The 24,546-nt window shown below is 44.4% G+C and overlaps 1 protein-coding gene across 4 annotated transcripts; it reads left to right on the forward strand.

Annotated features, from left to right (window-relative positions):
* The first annotated feature begins 8,232 nt into the window (after positions 1–8,232).
* HUS1 (HUS1 checkpoint clamp component) lies at positions 8,233–19,938 on the forward strand. 4 transcript variants are annotated; one of them, XM_073332743.2, is made up of 8 exons: positions 8,233–8,410; positions 12,273–12,400; positions 14,159–14,335; positions 15,022–15,129; positions 16,189–16,263; positions 18,287–18,386; positions 18,758–18,889; positions 19,543–19,870. In XM_073332743.2, exons 2-8 carry the CDS (start codon positions 12,380–12,382, stop codon positions 19,623–19,625), a joined length of 696 nt encoding a protein of 231 aa, XP_073188844.1. In that variant the 5' UTR covers positions 8,233–8,410; positions 12,273–12,379; the 3' UTR covers positions 19,626–19,870. The 4 variants fall into 4 exon arrangements, with proteins under 4 accessions (XP_073188844.1, XP_073188841.1, XP_073188843.1 ...); XM_073332740.2 differs by lacking the exon at positions 8,233–8,410 and adding an exon at positions 8,421–8,580; XM_073332742.2 differs by lacking the exons at positions 8,233–8,410; positions 18,758–18,889 and adding an exon at positions 8,421–8,580 and having other exon boundaries at positions 19,543–19,938.
* Positions 19,939–24,546: the final 4,608 nt, after the last annotated feature.

Consider the following 24,546-nt stretch of genomic DNA (forward strand, 5'->3'; position numbering starts at 1 on the left):
GGAAATTTGAATCTGAGCGAAGAGGGTTCTACAGGACAGGATTTAACCTTAGGGTATGTCTACACTACGAAATTAGGTCGAATTTATAGAAGTCGGTTTTTTTGAAATCGGTTTTATATATTCGAGTGTGTGTGTCCCCACAGAAAATGCTCTAAGTGCATTAAGTGCATTAACTCGGCGGAGCGCTTCCACAGTACCGAGGCAAGCATCGACTTCCGGAGTGTTGCACTGTGGGTAGCTATCCCACAGTTCCCGCAGTCTCCGCTGCCCATTGGAATTCTGGGTTGATATCCCAATGCCTGATGGGGCTAAAACATTGTCGCGGGTGGTTCTGGGTACATATCGTCAGGCCCCCGTTCCCACCCTCCCTCCCCCCGTGAAAGCAAGGGCAGACAATCATTTCGTGCCTTTTTTCCTGAGTTACCTGTGCGGACGCCATACCACGGCAAGCATGGAGCCCGCTCAGGTAACCGTCACCCTATGTCTCCTGGATGCTGGCAGACGCGGTACGGCATTGCTACACAGTAGCAGCAACCCATTGCCTTCTGGCAGCAGACGGTGCAATACGACTGGTAGTCGTCCTCGTCGTGTCCGAGGTGCTCCTGGCCACGTCGGCTGGGAGCGCCTGGGCAGACATGGGCGCAGGGACTAAATTTGGAGTGACTTGACCAGGTCATTCTCTTTAGTCCTGCAGTCCTATTGAACCGTCTTATGGTGAGCGGGCAGGCGATACGGACTGCTAGCAGTCGTACTGTACCATCTTCTGCCAGGCAGGCAAGAGATGAGGATTGCTAGCAGTCGTATTGTACCATCTTATGCCAGGCAGGCAAGAGATGAAGATGGCTAGCAGTCGTACTGTACCATCTTCTGCCAAGCAGCCATGAGATGTGGATGGCATGCAGTCCTTCTGCACCGTCTGCTGCCAGCCAAAGATGTAAAGGATAGATGGAGTGGGTCAGAACAAGAAATAGACCAGATTTGTTTTGTACTCATTTTCCTCCTCCCCTGTCTAGATCACACTGCAGTCAGTCACAGAGAAGGCGCAGCGAGGTTAATCTAGCCATGTATCAATCAGAGGCCAGGCTAACCTCCTTGTTCCAATAACAACGATAACTTTGGTGCACCATTTCTTATTGGAACCCTCCGTGCAGTCCTGCCTGAAATACTCCTTGATGTACAGGCACACCCTTTGTTGATTTTAGCTCCCTGAAGCCAACCCTGTAAGCCGTGTCGTCAGTCGCCCCTCCCTCCGTCAGAGCAACGGCAGACAATCGTTCCGCGCCTTTTTTCTGTGCGGACGCCATACCAAGGCAAGCATGGAGGCCGCTGAGCTCATTTTGGCAATTAGGAGCACATCAACCACCACACGCATTATCCAGCAGTATATGCAGCACCAGAACATGGCAACGCGATACCGGGCGAGGAGGCGACGTCAGCGCGGTCCCGTGAGTGATCAGGACATGGACACAGATTTCTCTGAAAGCATGGGCCCTGCCAATGCATGCATCATGGTGCTAATGGGGCAGGTTCATGCTGTGGAACGCCGATTCTGGGCTCGGGAAACAAGCACAGACTGGTGGGACCGCATAGTGTTGCAGGTCTGGGACGATTCCCAGTGGCTGCGAAACTTTCGCATGCGTAAGGGCACTTTCATGGAACTTTGTGACTTGCTTTCCCCTGCCCTGAAGCGCATGAATACCAGGATGAGAGCAGCCCTCACAGTTGAGAAGCGAGTGGCGATAGCCCTGTGGAAGCTTGCAACGCCAGACAGCTACCGGTCAGTTGGGAATCAATTTGGAGTGGGCAAATCTACTGTGGGGGCTGCTGTGATGCAAGTAGCTCACGCAATCAAAGATCTGCTGATATCAAGGGTAGTGACCCTGGGAAATGTGCAGGTCATAGTGGATGGCTTTGCTGCAATGGGATTCCCTAACTGTGGTGGGGCTATAGACGGAACCCATATCCCTATCTTGGCACCGGAGCACCAAGCCGCCGAGTACATAAACCGCAAGGGGTACTTTTCGATAGTGCTGCAAGCTCTGGTGGATCACAAGGGACGTTTCACCAACATCAACGTGGGATGGCCGGGAAAGGTGCATGACGCTCACATCTTCAGGAACTCTGGTCTGTTTCAAAAGCTGCAGGAAGGGACTTTATTCCCAGACCAGAAAATAACCTTTGGGGATGTTGAAATGCCTATATGTATCCTTGGGGACCCAGCCTACCCCTTAATGCCATGGCTCATGAAGCCGTACACAGGCAGCCTGGACAGTGGTCAGGAGCTGTTCAACTACAGGCTGAGCAAGTGCAGAATGGTGGTAGAATGTGCATTTGGACGTTTAAAGGCGCGCTGGCGCAGTTTACTGACTCGCTTAGACCTCAGCAAAACCAATATTCCCACTGTTATTACTGCTTGCTGTGTGCTCCACAATATCTGTGAGAGTAAGGGGGAGACGTTTATGGCGGGGTGGGAGGCTGAGGCAAATCGCCTAGCTGCTGGTTACGCGCAGCCAGACACCAGGGCGGTTAGAAGAGCACAGGAGGGTGCGGTACGCATCAGAGAAGCTTTGAAAACCAGTTTCATGACTGGCCAGGCTACGCTGTGAAAGTTCTGTTTGTTTCTCCTTGATGAAACCCCCCGCCCCTTGGTTCACTCTACTTCCCTGTAAGCTAACCACCCTCCCCTCCTCCCTTTAATCACCGCTTGCAGAGGCAATAAAGTCATTGCTGCTTCACAGTCATGCATTCGTTATTCATTCATCACACAAATAGGGGGATGACTACCAAGGTAGCCCAGGAGGGGTGGTGGAGGAGGGAAGGAAAATGCCACACAGCACTTTAAGCACAGCACTTTAAAAGTTTACAACTTTAAAATGTATTGAATGACAGCCTTCTTTTTTTTGGGCAATCCTCTGTGGTGGAGTGGCTGGTTGGCCGGAGGCCCCCCCACCGCGTTCTTGGGCGTCTGGGTGTGGAGGCTATGGAACTTGGGGAGGAGGGCGGTTGGTTACAGAGGGGCAGCAGTGGCAGTCTGTGCTCCAGCTGCCTTTGCTGCAGCTCAACCATACACTGGAGCATTCTGGTTTGGTCCTGCAGCAGCCTCAGCATTGAATCCTGCCTCCTCTCATCACGCTGCCGCCACATTTGAGCTTCAGCCCTCTCTTCAGCCCGCCACTTACTCTCTTCAGCCCGCCACTTACTCTCTTCAGCCCTCCACCTCTCCTCCCGGTCATTTTGTGCTTTCCTGCACTCTGACATTATTTGCCTCCACGCATTCGTCTGTGCTCTGTCAGTGTGGGAGGACAGCATGAGCTCGGAGAACATTTCATCGCGAGTGCGTTTTTTTTTTCTTTCTAAGCTTCACTAGCCTCTGGTAAGGAGAAGATCCTGTGATCATTGAAACACATGCAGCTGGTGGAGAAAAAAAAAGGGACAGCGGTATTTAAAAAGACACATTTTATAAAACAGTCGCTACACTCTTTCAGGGTAAACCTTGCTGTTAACATTACATACATAGCACATGTGCTTTCGTTACAAGGTCGCATTTTGCCTCCTCCCACCGCGTGACTACCCCCTCAACCTTCCCCCCTCCCTGTGGCTAACAGCGGCGAACATTTCTGTTCAGCCACAGGCAAACAGCCCAGCAGGAATGGGCTATACTGAGTGTCCCTGAAGAAAAGCACCCTATTTCAACCAGGTGACCATGAATTATATCTCACTCTCCTGAGGATAACACAGAGAGATAAAGAACGGATTTTGGTTGAATGCCAGCAAACATACACTGCAATGCTTTGTTCTACAGTGATTCCCGAGTATGTGTTACTGGCCTGGAGTGATAAAGTGTCCTACCATGAAGGACGAAATAAGGCTGCCCTCCCCAGAAACCTTTTGCAAAGGCTTTAGGACTACATCTAGGAGAACCGCAAATGCCAGGGCAAAGTAATCCTTTCACATGCTTGCTTTTAAACCATGTATAGCATTTTAAAAGGTACACTCACCAGAGGTCCCTTCTCCGCCTGCTGGGTCCAGGAGGCAGCCTTGGGTGGGTTCGGGGGGTACTGGCTCCAGGTCTAGGGTGAGAAACAGTTCCTGGCTGTCGGGAAAACCGCTTTCTCCGCTTGCTTGCTGTGAGCTATCTACAACCTCCTCCTCCTCCTCATCTTCTTCGTCCCCAAAACCTGCTTCCGTATTGCCTCCATCTCCATTGAAGGAGTCAAACAACACGGCTGGGGTAGTGGTGGCTGAACCCCCTAAAATGGCATGCAGCTCATCATAGAAGCGGCATGTTTGGGGCTCTGACCCAGAGCGGCTGTTCGCCTCTCTGGTTTTCTGGTAGGCTTGCCTCAGCTCCTTCAGTTTCACGCGGCACTGCTTCGGGTCCCTGTTATGGCCTCTGTCCTTCATGCCCTGGGAGATTTTCACAAAGGTTTTGGCATTTCGAAAACTGGAACGGAGTTCTGATAGCACGGATTCCTCTCCCCAAACAGCGATCAGATCCCGTACCTCCTGTTCGGTCCATGCTGGAGCTCTTTTGCGATTCTGGGACTCCATCATGGTCACCTGTGCTGATGAGCTCTGCATGGTCACCTGCAGCTTGCCACGCTGGCCAAACAGGAAATGAGATTCAAAAGTTTGCGGTTCTTTTCCTGTCTACCTGGCCAGTGCATCTGAGTTGAGAGTGCTGTCCAGAGCGGTCAGAATGGAGCACTCTGGGATAGCTCCCGGAGGCCAATACCATCGAATTGTGTCCACAGTACCCCAAATTCGAGCTGGGAACGTCGATTTAAGCACTAATCCACTTGTCAGGGGTGGAGTAAGGAAATCGATTTTAAGAGCCCTTTAAGTCGAAATAAAGGGCTTCACTGTGTGGACGGGTGCAGGTTTAAATCGATTTAACGTTGCTAAATTCGACCTAAAGTCCTAGTGTAGACCAGGGCTTAGGTGCCCCTAGGCACAGCATCTTCAGCACCCCCTCGCCCCACCCCACCTACAGTTGACCTTCATATTTTCTGTAGAAAAATGAAATTTTTTAACCCACTTTTAACTTGTAGGTGTCCCTAGAACACTGGTGACCCTAGGCACATGCTACTGTGCCTAATGGGAAATCCGGACCTGGGATTCTAATGAGATAGAAATATGTCAGATGGATTTTTCTTCAAATCTAAATTATTAAACAGAGAAAATTTAGTGTTTTTTTTCCCTTTCCCCTTGTTTATTCCTCCCCCCCCCCCCCCCCCAGACGTTCTTGTTAACTCCTGGAAATGTGCTGGAAATGGCCCACCTTGATTATCACTTCAAAAGGTTTTCTCTCCCCCCACCCCACTCTCCTGCTGGTAATAGCTCATCTTAAGTGATCACTCTCCTTACAATGTGTATGGTAAACATCCATTTTTGCATGGTCTGTGTGTATATAAATCTCCTCACTGTATTTTCCACTTTATGCATCCGATGAAGTGAGCTGTAGCTCATGAAAGCTTATACTCAAATAAATTGGTTAGTCTCTAAGGTACCACAAGTAATCCTCTTCTTTTTCCTTAGAGATGGGCTCTTTGTATTTCCTATCAAAGCTTTCCCTTGTGTTCCATGTGGCATTCTTCTTTGCTTATCCTCTGTTGACCCACAGTATTGGTTAGGGGCTCCTGAATTCATAGACAGTGATTGATCTTGGAGAGTTTCAATCTTCACCTACACTTAAACTCATGGGGGCAGTTTCTCAGCTTATGTAAATTGTCCTAGCTCCACTGACTTTGCATTAACAACTTATACCAGCTGAGGATCTGCTCGTGGGATGCTATTTTTTCCTGGTGCATCCCCAATCTCCTCTCTCATTTTCACATAATTTCAATGGAAGTTAGGAGCCTAAATGCTATTGAGGATCTGGGCCTGTATGTTCCTGTTGGTGAGAAGAGAAACTTATGTATTATATTCCCCAAGTTTTTTACCAAGGCAAGACAATTTGCTATTAAAATCCCACCAAGTCACACAGTTATTTTATTATGTATATGTACCCCTCTCCCTTTCTCTCTTCAGCTTCTCTCTGCCTTTTAGTTTTTGATTTATTAACTGTTTTTTTACAAATAGGAGAGCTGGCATTCACCTCTTGAACATTTAATGCACCACCTCTGAGACATGCCATTTTCTATCCTCATAGGATTCATCCAACAATATTAATAGCAACAGCATTGCAGCTTAGTTGCTGACTATCTGTGACATCAGACAGTAAGTTTAATAACAAGATTTAGGAGGCACTTGAATCAATCTTGTTATTTATTAATTTCCACCATATGCATTACTCTTATATAATGTTTCCCAGAGTCTCTGATAACTCCCCAAAATTCAGCCAGTAACCAAACTAGCACAATGTAGTTTTGTGGTCAAGTTAGGTATTGCAAATTCAACAACAAAATAATTGCAAAACAAAATAAATAGTCTGCTTTCCACATACGCTGTCACTTTGTGCTGTATGCAAGTCCTCTGACTGGATTTGAGTTTCTCCTTATTCTTTGTTCTTACAGCTTGCTTGCTTGTTTGTTAAGAATTTTGCATTTATATGTAGAATTATCTTCCAGTGCTATTGTCTCTTTCTTATGATTATCTTTTGTGATTCTTCTAATAATATTTTAATGATTGCTCCATCCATGTTAAATTAAGTTCTTTTTCGGGTTCTGTTCTATTTGGTTAATGCTTACATTGGTTTAGTATTGTATTTCTGTGTGTTAATTATGAAAAATGAAAACAATTAAACAAGAGAAATGATAAATCTATTTATTTTGTTTTGCTTTTATGTCAACTGTATTATTCACAACCCCATAGCTATTTTTAGTAAAACAAACTAGAAGTAAATACTCCTCCGGACTAAGAGCTGCAAAACTCTCATTGAAGTAAATATGTCATTGTTGATGGTTTATTATGTAAAAACCCACTGCTTTTATTGGGAGGCCAGACTGACACCAACATGCCTTACCATTCCAATGAGTATTTGCCCCTTTAGACTATTCCCTCCTAGTTGCTGGGAGGACATGCAGTAGGACGTACCAGTATACTGTACTTACAACACCTCTAGCTTCCCCCTCAGCTGCTCGCAGGTGGAAGATAGCCTTATTTCATCCACTACACTCACTGTTGCTTTCCATGAGAGGAGCCTCTATCCTTCCTCCTCCCAACTGCAGAAGGTAAAGGATTTTTCCTCTTTCTCTCCTCTTTTCTTGTAGTTATAATGATTTCAGCTGCTACATGGCATCCTCTTCACACTCTGAACCACCTGCCCAGATAGTTATGGGGAGGGAGAGGATAAAGGACCTCCTAATGAGCTCCTTGGGGGTAAGAACTGTCTTATTGTTCTGTGTTTGTACAGCACCTTACACAATGGGATCCTGATCTATGACTGGGATTCCTAGGTAGGTGCTATGAATACAAAAAATACATGACAGCATTTTCAACAGCAGCAAGCTTGGATCCTGTGGCTTTGAGCACTGATTCCATATAGGGTTCCCCTTGTACCAAGAGCCAGAGGAGCATAAATTCTTTTGTACTGTAATGCTGGGTTTTTATTAGTATGCAGTACACCTGTCAAACCGTAACGCAGGTGTCCCGCCCCAGTCAAACTCCCCACCTGACACTGTCCCCAGAGCACACTATGCTTGCCATCAGACTGTAACCGACTGTGAGCTCACCAGCCCCATCTAGTGTTCACATTAAATCATTTCGCTGCCCCTGCCCCTCAAGGCAACTCCTAACCTAACTTTAGTTCCTAAAAAAATACTCAGTTCATTTCTCCCTCTTTTCCTCTGCTCCTTTTCACTTTCTTTTCCTAACCTTTCCTTAGGCCTGATTCCCCACATGGCCACACTAGTTTTACACCAATCTAACGCCTTGATTTCCAGCAGTGTAACATTGGTGTAACAGAGTGGAGAGTCAAGCACAGGTCTAGCCTCCATTTTTTTTAACTGTTACCTATTTTCACTTTTTATTTTCTTGTTTTATGCTTATTTCCCTTCTTTCATATTTTGGGCCGCTTCTAACACTATGGTTTTTGTCTTGTTCAACTCCTACCTTTTTTATGTGGGTAGTTTTTTGTCCTGTTAATAATTGATACCAACTTTTCCCCTATTTCCTTTAGCTCTTCATTGTTTTGTTTTGTTTTTTAAAGGAAAGACGTAACATCATCACCACCTTTGTACAGCAGCAGGGCACAGGCAGTGGAGAAGTGCATTGTCCGTGTGATCTGCTCTCCCTGAAACAGCCCCTCTATGCTGCTCATCCTGAGCTCGCGCTGGCGCGGCTTTTACACCAGCTCAGCGCCACTGATCCCCGGCCCAATGGAGTAACGCCGCAGTGACACCCGAATCAGGCCGCTTCTTACACTCTCCCCGGGGCTAAGCGCACGCTGACGCTATACGAGGCCGCAGAGGTGGGCGGGGAGGAGAAGGGGAAGCGGAACTGGGTTGCGCGGGGCCGGGCTTCCCGGAGAGTTTGAGCTGCGCCGGGTTTATTTTGCTTCCAAATTCAGGGCGGCTGCTGCTGCTGCAATGCGGTTTCGGGCCAAGATCGTGGACGTCGCCTGCCTGAACCACTTCACCCGTGAGCGGGCTGGGCTGGGCTGGGCTGGGCTGGGCTGGGGGGCCGCGCTGCGCGGAGCCCCGGGGAGCAGGTCTGCAGCAGCGGGGTGGGAGGGAGCCCAGGGGTCAGGACGGGAGCCTGCCTGTGGGGAAAGGGGTAGGGTGAGGTGTGGCGGGGGCTGGGAGATGGAGTGGGGGGGGGGGAGATTACAAACCCTCATGCCCCCTGAGCTTTAAAATCTCGGGGAGATGTGCCGCCAGATCCCCTAGCCTCTCCCCGTACCCCAGGGAGCGATGCACCCCACAAAGAGTGGCACGCGTGAGGAGGGGAAACCGGGGCTGCTTTGCAAGCACACGAGCCTCATTTTTCTGGCTGCTGCTGTCCTTGGCCATACAGTGCTTTATAGCCAGAGCAACTAAACTGGAGTCACTAGCTGGTTTAGAAGACAGATTTCAACGCCTGCTGCCTGGGGAGTGTAACACCCGGCCCTTGCATAGCACATTGTATCCCAAAAGCCATTACTAATAAAGGTGTCCCTGTCTTCATTTTACAAATGGGAAAACTGAGGCACAGAGCCCTGCAACAACTTGCCCAAGTTCTCAGAACAACTCAGTGGCAGATCTGGGAATATCTGTCCATCTGGGATATTTCCAGGGCATGTTGCATTGTAGCATGTAGGCACAATTATACCTAAATAACATAAGAATAAAAAAATTACCATGGACCATTATTCTGTGTCTTGTTCCTATGTTCCAAAGATTTTACTCTGTAATCATCCGCTTTTGTGTGTGTGTTTGTTTACTAAAAAGAAAAGGAGTACTTGTGGCACCTTAGAGACTAACCAATTTATTTGAGCATGAGCTTTCGTGAGCTACAGCTCACTTCATCGGATGCATGCCGTGGAAACTGCAGCAGACTTTATTTATACACAGAGAATATGAAAAAAATACCTCCTCCCACCCCACTGTCCTGCTGGTAATAGCTTATCTAAAGTGATCATCAAGTTGGGCCATTTCCAGCACAAATCCAGGTTTTCTCACCCTCCACCCCCCCCCCCCCCCACAAATTCACTCTCCTGCTGGTGATAGCCCATCCAAAGTGACAACTCTTTACACAATGTGCATAATAATAAAGTTGGGCCATTTCCTGCACAAATCCAGGTTCTCTCACCCCCTCACCCCCTTCCCAAAAACCACACACACAAACTCACTATCCTGCTGGTAATAGCTCATCCAAAGTGACCATTCTCCCTACAATGTGCATAATTAAGGTGGGCCATTTCCAGCACAAATCCAGGTTTTCTCACATCCCCCCCACCCCCATACACACACAAACTCACTCTCCTGCTGGTAATAGCTCATCCAAACTGACCACTGCCCAAGTTTAAATCCAAGTTAAACCAGAACATCTGGGGGGGGGGTAGGAAAAAACAAGAGGAAATAGGCTACCTTGCATGATGACTTAGCCACTCCCAGTCTCTATTTAAGCCTAAATTAATAGTATCCAATTTGCAAATGAATTCCAATTCAGCAGTTTCTCGCTGGAGTCTGGATTTGAAGTTTTTTTGTTTTAAGATAGCGACCTTCATGTCTGTGATTGCGTGACCAGAGAGATTGAAGCGTTCTCCGACTGGTTTATGAATGTTATAATTCTTGACATCTGATTTGTGTCCATTTATTCTTTTACGTAGAGACTGTCCAGTTTGACCAATGTACATGGCAGAGGGGCATTGCTGGCACATGATGGCATATATCACATTGGTGGATGTGCAGGTATACGAGCCTCTGATAGTGTGGCTGATGTTATTAGGCCCTGTGATGGTGTCCCCTGAATAGATATGTGGGCACAATTGGCAACGGGCTTTGTTGCAAGGATAAGTTCCTGGGTTAGTGGTTCTGTTGTGTGGTATGTGGTTGTTGGTGAGTATTTGCTTCAGGTTGCGGGGCTGTCTGTAGGCAAGGAGTGGCCTGTCTCCCAAGATTTGTGAGAGTGTTGGGTCATCCTTTAGGATAGGTTGTAGATCCTTAATAATGCGTTGGAGGGGTTTTAGTTGGGGGCTGAAGGTGACGGCTAGTGGTGTTCTGTTATTTTCTTTGTTAGGCCTGTCCTGTAGTAGGTAACTTCTGGGAACTCTTCTGGCTCTATCAATCTGTTTCTTTACTTCAGCAGGTGGGTATTGTAGTTGTAAGAAAGCTTGACAGAGATCTTGTAGGTGTTTGTCTCTGTCTGAGGGGTTGGAGCAAATGTGGTTGTATCGCAGAGCTTGGCTGTAGACGATGGATCTTGTGGTGTGGTCAGGGTGAAAGCTGGAGGCATGCAGGTAGGAATAGCGGTCAGTAGGTTTCCGGTATAGGGTGGTGTTTATGTGACCATTGTTTATTAGCACTGTAGTGTCCAGGAAGTGGATCTCTTGTGTGGACTGGACCAGGCTGAGGTTGGTGGTGGGATGGAAATTGTTGAAATCATGGTGGAATTCCTTAAGGGCTTCTTTTCCATGGGTCCAGATGATGAAGATGTCATCAATATAGCGCAAGTAGAGTAGGGGCTTTAGGGGACGAGAGCTGAGGAAGCGTTGTTCTAAATCAGCCATAAAAATGTTGGCATACTGTGGGGCCATGTGGGTACCCATAGCAGTGCCGCTGATCTGAAGGTATACATTGTCCCCAAATGTGAAATAGTTACGGGTAAGCACAAAGTCACAAAGTTCAGCCACTAGGTTAGCCGTGACATTATCGGGGATACTGTTCCTGACGGCTTGTAGTCCATCTTTGTGTGGAATGTTGGTGTAGAGGGCTTCTACATCCATAGTGGACAGGATGGGCTATCACCAGCAGGAGAGTGAATTTGTGTGGGGGGTGGAGAGTGAGAAAACCTGGATTTGTGCTGGAAATGGCCCACCTGATGATCACTTTAGATAAGCTATTACCAGCAGGACAGTGGGGTGGGAGGAGGTATTTTTTCATATTCTCTGTGTATAAATAAAGTCTGCTGCAGTTTCCACGGCATGCATCCGATGAAGTGAGCTGTGTGCTCACGAAAGCTCATGCTCAAATAAATTGGTTAGTCTCTAATGTGCCACAAGTACTCCTTTTCTTTTTGCGAATACAGACTAACACGGCTGTTACTCTGAAACCTGTTTGTTTACTGTTTGTGGTAATGGTAACACCCAGGAACCCTAAACAAGTGAACCTCTTACAGAGCAGTATACAGACAAAAAATAAAAAAGATAGCTCCTACCACAGATTTCTCACAGTTTAGATGTCAGACAGGATAGGAGATAGGTGACAAAGCAAAATAATTATGTGCAGCGTAGTTGTAGCTTTTTAGTTCCAGGATATTAGAGAGACAAGGTGGGTGAGATGATATCTTTTATTGGACCAACTTCTGTTGTGAGAGAGACAAGCTTTTGAACCATAGAGCTCTTGTGTGGCTTGAAAGATTGTCTCTTTCGCTAACAGAAGTTGGTCCAACAAAAGATATTACCTCACCCACCTTGTCTCTCCAAACAAAATAATGATGGGGGGCGGAGGGTTTAAACCAAAACAACAGAATTTAACAAAATATCAAAGTCTTGGGTTGCCACTTTCCATTGATTTATTTATTTTAATAATGTTCTTTCCTACTGAACTGCAAACCACAACCTTGCAAGCAAAGCTTTTTTTGTCCTGTGCTAGAAGTTTTAGGAAGTCATTTAATGAAATTTTATCCCATAGGTGTGATCAATACAATTGCCAAACTAGCCAAGACATGCACTCTACGCCTTACAGTGGACAAACTTTACTTCATCCTTACTGATAAAGTGGCTAATGGAGGGGTCAGCATGTGGTGTGAGTTAAGTCAGGTACGTGCCATAGAAATAGGCTGATACTGCATAATTAACAGTATATGAAACATCTCTGTGTCTTTAAAACTAAGGTGGCTGTTCTAAAGGTTTAAAAGGGACATCAATGGTGTATAGACTTTTGCAGGAATGTATTTCACCAGCAATCAAAAAAGCTAACAATGTGAGGAACCATTAGGAAAGGGATAGATAATAAGACAGAAAATACCATAATGCCACTATATAAGTCCATTGTATGCACACATCTTGAATACTGTGTGCAGTTCTGGTTGTCCCAACTCAAAAAAAGATCTATTAGAATTGGAAAAAGTATAAAGAAGGGCAACAAAAATGATTAGTTTCAGGGTAGCAGCCATGTTAGTCTGTATCCGCAAAAAGAAAAGGAGTACTTGTGGCACCTTAGAGACTAACAAATTTATTTGAGCATAAGCTTTCGTGAGCTACAGCATGCATGCATGAACAGTTCAAAACCGTGTACATACTGAGTGAATTACTTAGTGTAAATCTCGATCTTTCTACCTGAGTCTTGAAGTACACATGTAAATACTCTTCTACTTCCTTCCTTTTTTGGCTCTTATTGTGATGTCAGTGCAAGGCTGTGCTAATATAGCCTTCGTGCTGTTTGGGATAAGGGTGGTATTGGTTTCTTGATGTCACATCTATTTACATGCGAGGAATTTGGAGGCTTAACAAGTCATGCAGCCTTCTCTCAGAGCAGGAGTCACTGCCATGCACTCTATGCCCGATCACAGTGAAATCATCAACAGACTGTGAATCGGGTTTTAAAGAGAATTAAATTCCAAATTCTTTGCATGTTCATAGATGTGACATCAAGAAACCAATACCTCCCTCATCCCAAACTGGCATGCATCCGATAAAGTGAGCTTACGCTCAAATAAATTTGTTAGCCTGTAAGGTGCCACAAGTACTCCTTTTCTTTTTGAGAAATGATTAAGAGTATGAAACAGCTTCTGTATTAGGAGAGATTAAATAGACTGGGACTGTTCAACTTACACAATGTGCAAGCAACCTGTGAAACTTGTTGCCACAGGATGTTGTGAAGGCCTAAATCATAACTGGGTTCAAAACTGAATTTGATGAGTTCATGGAGGATAGGTCTGCCAATTGCCATTAGCCAAGATGATCAGGGACACAGCCCCATGCTCTGGGATATCCCTACACCTCTGACTGCCAGATGGTGGGACTGGACGATAGGGGATGGATCAGTAGATAAATTGCCCTGTTCTGTTTATTCTCAATGAAGCACCTGTAACTTGGCCACTGTTGGTAAGCAGGATACTGAGCTAGATAGACCACTGGTCTGACCCACTGTGGCCCTCCTTATCTTCTTAATTTCACGCATAGAGAATGTGTCTTCATGTGGCTGAACTCTTCTGTTTCTAGGATGACTTTCACATATATTTTCTCTCAGATTTTGTGTGTAGTTGCACAAGGGATAAGAATGTTTTAACCTCTCTGTTTACTTATGGGAGGTGGCATGTAAGAGACTGAAGTTAATAGGTTACGCATTGAATTTGCCTCCGGGTCCACACAGCTGGACCTTTATGGCTGCAGAGCCTGTTTTGTAACATACAGAACACACAGAGCAAAGGGGAGTTTCAGCCTGTAGACAGTCGGTTCTGAATGTATGGTACAATGCTTTAATTCTGCTTACTGTGACTTGCCTTATTTTAAATTTAAACAGTTTTTCCTTGTCATTCCTCCCCTCTGTGTTTTTTTTTTTGTTTTTTTTTAAAGGGGAACTTCTTTGATGAGTTCCAAATGGAAGGAGTAGCAGCAGAACACAATGAAATTTATTTGGAGCTGACACCCGAAAACCTATCAAGGGCTTTAAAAACAGCCCAGAATGCCAAGACGGTGAAAATCAAGTTGACTAACAAGCACTGCCCCTGTCTCACAGTAGCTGTGGAACTGGTAAGAGCAGAAATGCTTTTTAAGTGCCCTTGGGAACAATGTAGTAAACATTGTGCTGTTCCCTAAATCTAATAGCTGATTTTAAAATCATATATGTCCTTTCCTGGAATAGTCTGAAATGCTGCTGGGAAAAGAATCTAATTTAACTATATTGATAGGGGCATGCCTTCTTTTATGCTTGGAAAGCACCTAGGATAATGTGGGTGATACTAGCCAGGGAGGGAAAGGGAGAATAAAATATTACAGAATGAGTTACACCAAGGCAATGGCAAAAAAGTAAATCTTCCATTCTTCTTTCCATCCAGTGGGCCAGGTTTTACCCTGACATATACTTCCCATTGAAATCAGTAGGTTACATAAGGTAAAATGGCAAAACTGTGGCTTTTTTAGTTTTGTTTTCTTTTAATTTAGATCTGCCCCCATTGAGGATTTTAATATTACATTATATTGCTGTAACACCATTCATTAGCAGATCCTAAGTTGTTTTACAAACATTAATTATTTTAGCCTTGCAAAATCTCTTTTAGGAAGGGAAGTATAATTATGCCCACTTTCTGACACAAAAAGCTTAAGCATTTTGTCCGCGGTACATCACAAATTCCTGGCAGAGCCAGGATTAGAAACCTGGTCTCCCTGACTATTAATCCTGTTCCTTAACCACAAGAACTTTATTTTTCTCTCTCAAGCCCTCATTATCGACCAGTAGTCGCATTGTGACACACGACATTCCAGTGGGAGTTATTCCCAGAAGATTGTGGAATGATTTCCGAGAACCCAGTGTACCAGACTTTGATGTAAGCAACGTTTTTTTAAAATCACTATTGAATGCACAGGATTGGGGTGAAACACTATAAGCTGCGTATGTTGTTAAACTTTAGTGTGTATATATGTGTGTGTGTAATATACATATATTATATATATACACCCCCAGCTTGAAAAGGTAGCCCGATTATTGTCACTATGAGGTGTATAGATCACAGATATTATTATAGATGTTTCTTTTTCTGGGTACAAGAGACCACATAACTTTTGACAGAGCTATCATTAGATTGTGTTTTTTACTCTTCAGTAAGCAGCCCAAGTACATCATTTTGTATGACTCTATTCTTTATAAGGTACAGATCCTTTTGTCATGAGCTCTAGAGCTATGTAAGAAAAAGACCTCTGCTCTAAAGAGAATACATTTTGTATGTAGTTTCTGTCTATCTGCTCACCATGTCTACTACACTAGATGTACAAAACCTTTCATGAACAAGAGGAAACTAACAACAGAGTTTTGAGTTTACGTGGCTTGGAAATAACTGGGATGAATTGTGTTCTGTTTCACCAATGTAGCTCCACAGTAACTCCACTGAATAATGAAGTTACTTTGAGTTTACTATGTGCAGAACTCCCCCCCCGCCCCCCCCAGCTCTAGATGTTCCTTGTTATAACAAAGCCCCTCCCCTCCTGAGTTCATAGGAATGCTTATCACTGAGGAACAGAACCTCTGATACATATTTTGAAAAGTTGTTTGGGCTAGACCTTCTACTGTTGACACATAACACAGATTAGGAACATAAGGGGAAAAAAGTATATAATAATTGCTCCTTCTCAAGTGTTGTGAACTGCTAGGAGGGCAGCATGCTGTTCTGAATGAACCAATGATGTAATCTGGTAAGGGAAGTGTTCTGTTCCTTGGTAGTTCACTGATTTATTTCAAGTCTGTTGTGCACCCCTTGCTGAATAAGCATTTGATAAATACAGAAGTAAAGGAAGACCAAGTGTCCCATCCCTTCTATTTCACTTTGTGAAATATTATTTCATAGTGCTGTGTGTTTTATTTTTAAATGTAGTTGATGTGATTTTTGTAGGTCAGTATTTACTTACCAGTGCTGAAGACCATGAAAAGTGTTGTGGAAAGAATGAAAAATCTCAGCAATTGCATTGTAAGTTAAAATATCTCTCCTAATCCCTTGAAAAAAGGGGCCAATTGCATCCCTTACTTACATAAAGAATTTCCATCTCACTTTGCGTAGTGCTCCCTTGCTAGATCTTGCAAGCTAAGCATGCTTGGGCCAGGTTAGTACTTGTGTGGGAAACTTCCAAAGAACATCCAAGTGCTGCAGTTCAGTGTTACTGTTGTTTTACAGGGCCTAAAAGTATACTGTGCGCTTCACGGTACGTAGTACTTTTCCTTCTGAATCAGTACTGAACAGTTGCTTCAGTGTGATGTTAGAGAGAAGTGTGATGCCACAGATACTGTCTTGCAGATGAGATGTAAAATTGAGTTCCTACTTGGGTTGTCAGAGTAAACGGGTTAATGCTGACTAATTGATCAAATTACAACCTGAGCCCCTCATCCTGGAAATACTGATGCATATGCTTGAATGTATGTAGCCTCGTTGATTTCAATGGGACTGTTCATTGGCACAAAGCTAAACATATGTCTGTGTTTCCAGAATTCAGGGCCTAGGATTTACCTTTTGACCTGTCTAAGTTCTCTTAGCAGCATTTCAGCTATAAATTGCAATCTTCGCTTCTTAACCGAAATGGTTGGCTAGCATTGCTGAGCGCTATTAAAGGTCTGTCACATTCCATACTAGGAATAGCAGCATATCAGTGTTGGATGAAATGATCCTTGTATGTCCATTATTTTCCACTCAGGAATGTTGTGTGCCTTAAGTATTGTTTGTTTTTAAAGTGCTTTGAAATCTTCGGAGGGAAAGTGCTCTAGAATTGCGTAACATTAGAAACAGTATTATTAGCAGACTTGGCGTTACAGAAAATTTTTAGTTCTATGGGATAACGAGAATTATTTTGAATACAGTGGTAGGAGCTCATAACTTCAGTCATTCAGATGATAGCTAGGCACAAAAATCATTGTTGAAAATTTTCTCATGTAGTCTTTCACTTTCAAAAGAATAAACATATCTAGAATTATCCTCTTTATAACTCTCTTGGGCAGAGTTATCTTTGTTTTGTCAGTAACGGTGTGATCAGCATTGTGAGACAGGTCCATGCAATGACATACGTTTTTCAGAAGCTCTGTAAAGTTATAGTCATCTAGCACCTTTTATCCCAAAGGGTCTCACGTTATATTGAAAACTCTAGTCCTGATAATACCCATATTAGAGTAAATGGCCACACTCCATCTGCTTAAGTGGTGATGCAGTCCTTGAGTGCACGGGATAGGAATCATTTCATTCGCTACTGACTTGCAGCCACCTTTCCCTTTCATTTTTCTAAGGTGGTACCTAGGAGCCAAACACAACAGCTGTGACCTCTAAAAATACTGGAGAGTAAATGAATTTCTCTGCTACTACATAATGCCAGCTCCTTCCACCCTACCCCGCTTTTCTTTCTCTTCTCTCTAATCCCCATCAGTTGTTAGTCATGGGAAAGATAGTTATTGGGTGAAACCTAAAGAAAACCCAAATCTAGACTAAAGTTTTCAAAAGCACTTAAATTCCATTTTTGAAAATGGGACTTAGGACCTTAGATTATGGCTCACTGAAAGTCTATTGGATTTAGGTCCTTCAGTGCCTAAGTCACTTTTGAAAATTAGATTTAAGCTCCTAAATCATGCAGGCACTTTTTGAAAAGTTTACCTCTTTTATCAGAATATAGTCAGGTTTGAGTTTTTTCTGACTACCCCTGCTAAGGAGTTCAGTTTTACATGATTTATCTCCTGCTGCATTGTCCCTTTGGACCGTAGCTGTTGCAAAGAGTAAGACACTGTGAAATAACTTTAAAGTTTTAGACCTGGCCTTGCAGACTAGAGGTCTGAACTCATGTCAGAAGCAAGGAGAGAGTTTGTGGAGAGTGTAGTATTATCAGTGTGATGTGCTCATGTTGGTCATGGTGCTTTTGAGGTAGGATGATGCAAACTGTATAAGTTGTACATTTAAATGTAATTTAATTATTTTCAGAGGGAAAATTTGATTGACAAATGACTGACTTGTATTGTAGGTGCTTGAAGCAAATTTAAACGGAGAAATGAACTTGAAAATAGAAACCGATTTAGTGTCTGTTACGACCCATTTTAAAGGTCTTGGAAATCCTCCATGGGGTAAGTCTCCCACTTTGCCCCATCCAGATGTCTATTTTATCTTAATGCGTTGGTTTTGGTACTGATAAACATAACTCTAAGGGCTGATCTTGTTAATACCTGGGGAAATTCACTCTTCAGAACGTTTTAACAATTAACATATAGTCAACAAATTTTAAATTCAAATAAAATGGATGTTGGCTTTTTTTTTTTTTCAGTTTTAGTTTTTGGAGCATTTGAGTTTTAATGAAGACTGCAGTTATTAATTGCGTAAGAGAAAAGGGATTTAAAATGATAACCCATGTACATATAAACTAGTGCATACTGACTAGAGCTGATACTCATCTTGTGAGTGTACTTTTGATACAAAGTCCTCTTTTATAACATTTTAGTATCCGAGGATGGTTCACAAAGTTCTACTCAAGACAGAGATCCGGAAAGCATGGCTGAGGCACGCATAGACATAAGGAAGCTCCTGCAGCTACTTGCTGGGCAACAAGTAAATCCCACAAAAGCCTTGTGCAGTAAGTTCAATGGCTCTGACTTCAAGAGAAACTTATTCAGACTGCCATTTTCAGCGTTTAGGTGGCCAGCCTGAGACATCTTAGAAGGGCCTACTTTTCAGAAAGTGCTGAGAGCCCAGCTTTTGCAATATCAGACCTTTTTAAAGTGTCTGAAATTGGCACCCAAAAATCACTAGTCATTTCTGAAAATTTAGTCATGTAAATTTAAGCTGTGAAAGTCATGCAGATGGTGTGCCATTGGAAAGTTCAGTCCTGCCCCATGGCACAATTCTCAAATCTCTAGAAAATAATGTAGGTATTCTGGCTACTCTTTCTTTTCTCAAGTGGTTTCCCATTGTGTTCAAGGCTGTTTTTCTAAATCTGTTTAAGTGTATGATGTATGCTATTAATGTACACCGTCACTGTTCTTATATGTTGAGACCTAAATGTGTATTACAGCCACAGGCAGATAGAAATCGGGTGTAGGATTTTGTATTACATTCAATACGAGTTCAGACCCTGCTGAGAGGAGAATCCTGGATCACCGCTGCATTATGCTGAAGCGGGCTTTTCCTCTGAAGATGACAGAGCTTCTGCCTCTCCTATATAGAAGTTTCACTGTGTTATGTATTTGTGCCAGCCTTCCAACTAGCTTTTTGGTGTCTCTTTTACAGATATTGTAAGCAAAAGAATTGTTCACTTCATTTTGCTTCATGAAGAGGTTTCCCTTCAGTACTTCATTCCAGCACTTGCATGAATACTCTTCTACAGCTCAGCAGTTCTACCATCTGAGGCCTTCTCTACAAAGAGTGAAACAAGCATAAAGAATGGGGATTTTGTGAATTGATGGGCTGTTGGTCTATAACATTTAAATAAGTTGTTATATATTTTATATTTATAGAATTATTGTAAGAACTTGATTCCCAAGGATATTATATTTTTGTGCTGATTATATTTTGGATTAAAGTGAAAGTATACGGAAAGCTAGTCTTTCTAGTGTCCTGGGCAGGGAAATTGTAGAAGCTCATCCATGGTGCTGTTCACTCCACTCAGTAACTAAGCAAGTAGGTGTTAGCCAACGGCCAAGGATGTTTGGTGAGGTGCCAGCTATGCCCGTTTATACCATCCGTGACTTTAACCGCTAGGACGCACTGTCCCTTCGCGGCGGGCAGCCCGGGCTAGGCTGACGGATGCCCCAAGGTCCTAACCACTCGTGACTTTAACTGCTAGAGCTCAGAGCTCCTTCGCAGCGGGCAGTCAATACTGACTGACAGGTGCCCCAATGGCAGCACTAAGAGCCTCTCCACACCCGTGACTTTAACTGCTAGAGCTCAGAGCTCCTTCGCAGCGGGCAGCCAGGATTGACTGACAGGTGCCCCAAGAGTTTGCCCCGTGGAGGCGGCACAACTCAACGCTAGGCTCTTAGTACTCTCACCTAATGGCCAGGCTTTAGAGCCAAAACGGCTGAGGTTCTTTAATTGTGTTGGCTGCTTTACAGTAAACCAGAGAAAACAAGTCAGGCTTATGCATAAATGGTTACCAAAATTTATTAAGCTAGATTCTAATCATGTGGTTACAAAATTGCTAGTGCCTACTTATTTAAATGTAGAGATGTTACACACACAAACAAGTTACAAAACTGAAGCCACAATCCCAAAGAAAGAAAACAAAGTATAGAGCTCTATTTCAAAATATGTGTACACTAAAGATAGGAGATCAGGTGTGGGTGCTTCTTACCCTCCTTGCATCTCTCGATTCCAGCGGTGCCAAGCCAGGATCGGTCACTCAATTCCGCGGAAAGACGAATAAGGGACAAGGCGTAGGGACCCTCTTAGCTGCAGAAGCCTTGGGAGGCTGTCACTTATCTGACCAGCAGATAGATAGTGAAAAGCACTCAAAAATCATGGTGCTGTAGGTCCCCTACTTATACCTCTGTACTCCTTTATTCTCTTTCTCCTTTCTTATGCCAAATTGAGGCTGGTCTGTCGGGGTGACGCCAGCTTTCGCAAGAGTAGTTTACACTTGCAAAGGAGAGAAACAATAAGTGTCGACTACTGGACATTTCTTTTATGAGGGTAAATATTTTCCCAACTAGGATGTTGGTGTGTGTGCATCACGCTATTTAGTTGGGGCTAAGAGCCATGTCTGTCACAGGGCCTCTGCCTGCTGTGAGCTTAATCATCGTATCTGTTCCCAGAGGCACATTGTAGCAGCACACCTGTGCTTTCACAGCTTCAAAGGCTGTGCTGGAATATATGTTAAGTGCCCTGTTCCTGCTTCCTCCTGTGTTTCCAGCAATGCTGGTCTGAGGGGGGCGGGGGGGGCTGGCTGTCTGGCTACAGTAGGTGAGTGAAGATGATGTAACATGAATGTCTCTTCAGCATGTCATAAGGCATAAACAGAAGTTCAGCTCAAAGTACTTCGAGTTTCTTTAGATGAGGCCGCAACGTAGGCACATCAAAGAGAGCTTCTTGGGGATTCAGGGTAAAGACTGTGAAATAAATTCCCCTAGGATTTAAGGGCCATCACAAGCCTCACCACCTTCCACTCCATGGGCAAGGTGCATTTCTTTGATCTTGCCTTTTACTATAAACATAGCTGTGTGTATATAAAAATTGCAAAAGATAATGGACACACTTCTGCTGGGGAGGAGAAGAGAACAAATGAGACAGATGCTGCTCAGATGGCTTAATGGACTCCCAGAAGGTCCTTAGATGAGTGCAGTATAAGAGTCTACATAGAATGTTTGTTTATATTTGGATTGTTTCAGCTGCTGAGCTGTAAGAGTAGGCGGTGCAGTGCTATTTGAGGCCTTAGTGAGTAGGGGGATCAGTACTTACGCTTACTTTTATAGGTTTCAGAGTAACAGCCGTGTTAGTCTGTATTCACAAAAGGAAAAGGACTCGCTTACTTTTATATTCATGCCGACCGTTAACGTGGGTTATTTTCAACTAAGAGTCTCTCCAAAAACATCTTGTCCCTGTTCATGAAAAATAGCTCTCTTTTGCCCTAAAAAAACTGATGACAGGGCATTTGGGGTTTCAGATAATACATTGGGATGACTTACCTTCTGTTGCCAAAAACTCAGCTTGTCAATGAGTTGAGGCAAGACTGGAGACGCTGTGTCCTGTTTACAACAAGAGAGGTAGCCAGAATGCCAAGGGCTTTGAACACCAGAGCCTTTCAGGTTTCAGAGTAGTAGCCATGTTCGTCTGTATCTGCAAAAAGTTCAGGAGTACTTGTGGCACCTTAGAGACTAACAAATTTATGCTCAAATTTGTTAGTCTCTAAGGTGCCACAAGTATTCCTGTTCTTTTTGCAGAGCCTTTCAATGAGACATTGGGTTAACAACTGGGATCAGCTGGTCTACGGTACTGGCTGCATTTGAACATTTTGTGTTGGCCATTATCACCCAGGGTTTGGGCTGCTTCAGCTGCCCCAGAGACAGGGTGACTAACACCACAACATGTGGGTGTTCAGTGGAACTGCAAATTGCCCCTCTGGCCTGCGGTGGAAGGTACCTCCACACTCCTGAGGTCAGTAGACCAGGACAGTGCTGTGCCTACAGGCAGAAGGAGGTGTTAATTAACATGCCACTTCTAGCACCCAAGGCTTTTAATTTAATTTAATTTTTGGCCTTGGATGTGGCAGCCAGATAGCTGGGTTCTTTCCAGAACTCATTTGTTTTGGGAGAATCCAGACTGATGAGATTCCGTAGCAGCCAGTTACCTAGGAAATTTCCAGCTGCAAACAAACAACCTTTCATCTTACTGTTAATTTTTTATAGTCACCTCTAACTACATCTATATGCATCTGTGCAACTCCTCCCCTTAAGTGAAGTGTGCCCAGCCTTCTCATTGACAGAGCAGAGGACAACCTGTATACCCTGCCTCTGTCACTCACTACCTCTGACCCCCAAACTGCCTTCAGACTTAATCAAACAGGGCTCAAAATCCACACCAGTTCTGTCAGTGAAAGGGCCTTTGGCATCTTAAGGATTTGGTTCCAGTGCTTTTTGTCACATAAGTGGGACATTCTGTAGTCCTGAGAAAGTATGTATATTACAGCTCATGTCCTTAGTTCTCCACAATGTAGCAAACAGAATACCAGTGCTTGCACATGGCAACACAGTCAAGGCTGAGCCACAAGAAACAGAACAAAGATGAGGCATGAAAGAAGAATGAAGGACAAACCCATCAGCCTGGAGGAGCAGATGTATAGTGGCAGGGATCCCAGGAGCAGCAGAGGGCAGAATTTGTCAGGATAGCACAAGCCCCCTGTTCCTTCCTTCCATCAATAAAATAAGCAGGACACACAATTATGCTTTTGTGTGAAGGGAGTACAGAAAAAAGAGGGGACCTAACAAGTGCTTGGAAAGTGTGTGGGTAGAGAGTATCACCACTTACCTTTTGGTTGTTGGCTCTTTATGGTCCCCTGCTTGGCTGTGGCTGAACTCTTCCAGCTGAGACTGGAAAGAGGAGGCTTCAGAAGATGGTGGTGATCCTGCACTTTATCTTTCTCTATCCCCACACACTCCAGGACCTGAGGTCATTCACACTCGTAGACGTTGGCTCACTGCTTTGGTCTGCATGGGTAGACAGTTCGATGTTCCTGCAACATGCAGGAGACCATTTAGAGGGATGCGAACATCCTAAGGCAGTGGTGGGTAACCTGCAGCCCACGAGCTGCATGCGGCCCATCAGGGTAATCCATTGGTGGGCCGCCAGATTGTTTGTTTACATTTTCACGGTAGCCCACAGCTCCCAGTGGCCGTGCCCACGCTGCTTCCCGCAGCTCCCACTGGCCAGGAACAGTGAACCACGGCAACTGGGAGCTGCGGGTGGCCGTGCAAATGTAAACAAATGGTTTACAAATGTAAACAAATGACCGTTGCCCAGCATTGTCCTAAGGAGTCATTACCTGCAGTACAACCAGATGTGACTGCTACCTCTCTGTAACAGTCTACCTACAAGTCTGGACTGATCTCTTAGAGGAAGGAGGTAGGTGGTGGTTTTTGTGGAGACAGGAAAGGATTGTTTTCCACTGAATGCATCCGATGAAGTGAGCTGTAGCTCACGAAAGCTTATGCTCAAATAAATTTGTTAGTCTCTGAGGTGCCACAAGTACTCCTGTTCTTTTTACAACAAGTTTGTGGCAGACTTGACCTCCCTCTCACTCTGGCTCGAGGGGCCACCTGTGCTCCAAGCCCTCTCACCAGTAAGTCTCAGCAGCATTCACCCACCTCTAATTTCTTTCTGCAGGGCTTTAGTATAAATCTGACTTTCACTGATGACTGGCTTATGGTTTTACAGATGCATTTGTGATTCTTCCCCTTGGCTCAAAATTCCACCTTACACCTTGGCCTGCCTCTGTCTGACACACAAACAGATGAAGGCTTCTTCAAAGCTAGTCCTCAACTGTCCAATGGCTAGTTCCCAAGTGACCCATCACAGTTTCAAGAAACCTCTATCTGTGACCCCTCTGTGGTCTGGACAGGGGTGCTACTTCTTTTGAGTTTTTTACCTATCCCAGGGTCTGCAGCAATTACCCACTGCCACTAATTCTACTTCCTGGAGAGAGCCCTAACCTTCTTTGATGGAGCCAGCATACTATCCCTTGCTCCTAAAGATACACATAGCACTTATAAAGTTGATGTAATATCTTTGAGGTTATTGGAT

This window comes from Lepidochelys kempii, chromosome 2, assembly GCF_965140285.1.
Source record: "Lepidochelys kempii isolate rLepKem1 chromosome 2, rLepKem1.hap1, whole genome shotgun sequence".
In the NCBI taxonomy this organism is placed as follows: domain Eukaryota; kingdom Metazoa; phylum Chordata; order Testudines; family Cheloniidae; genus Lepidochelys; species Lepidochelys kempii.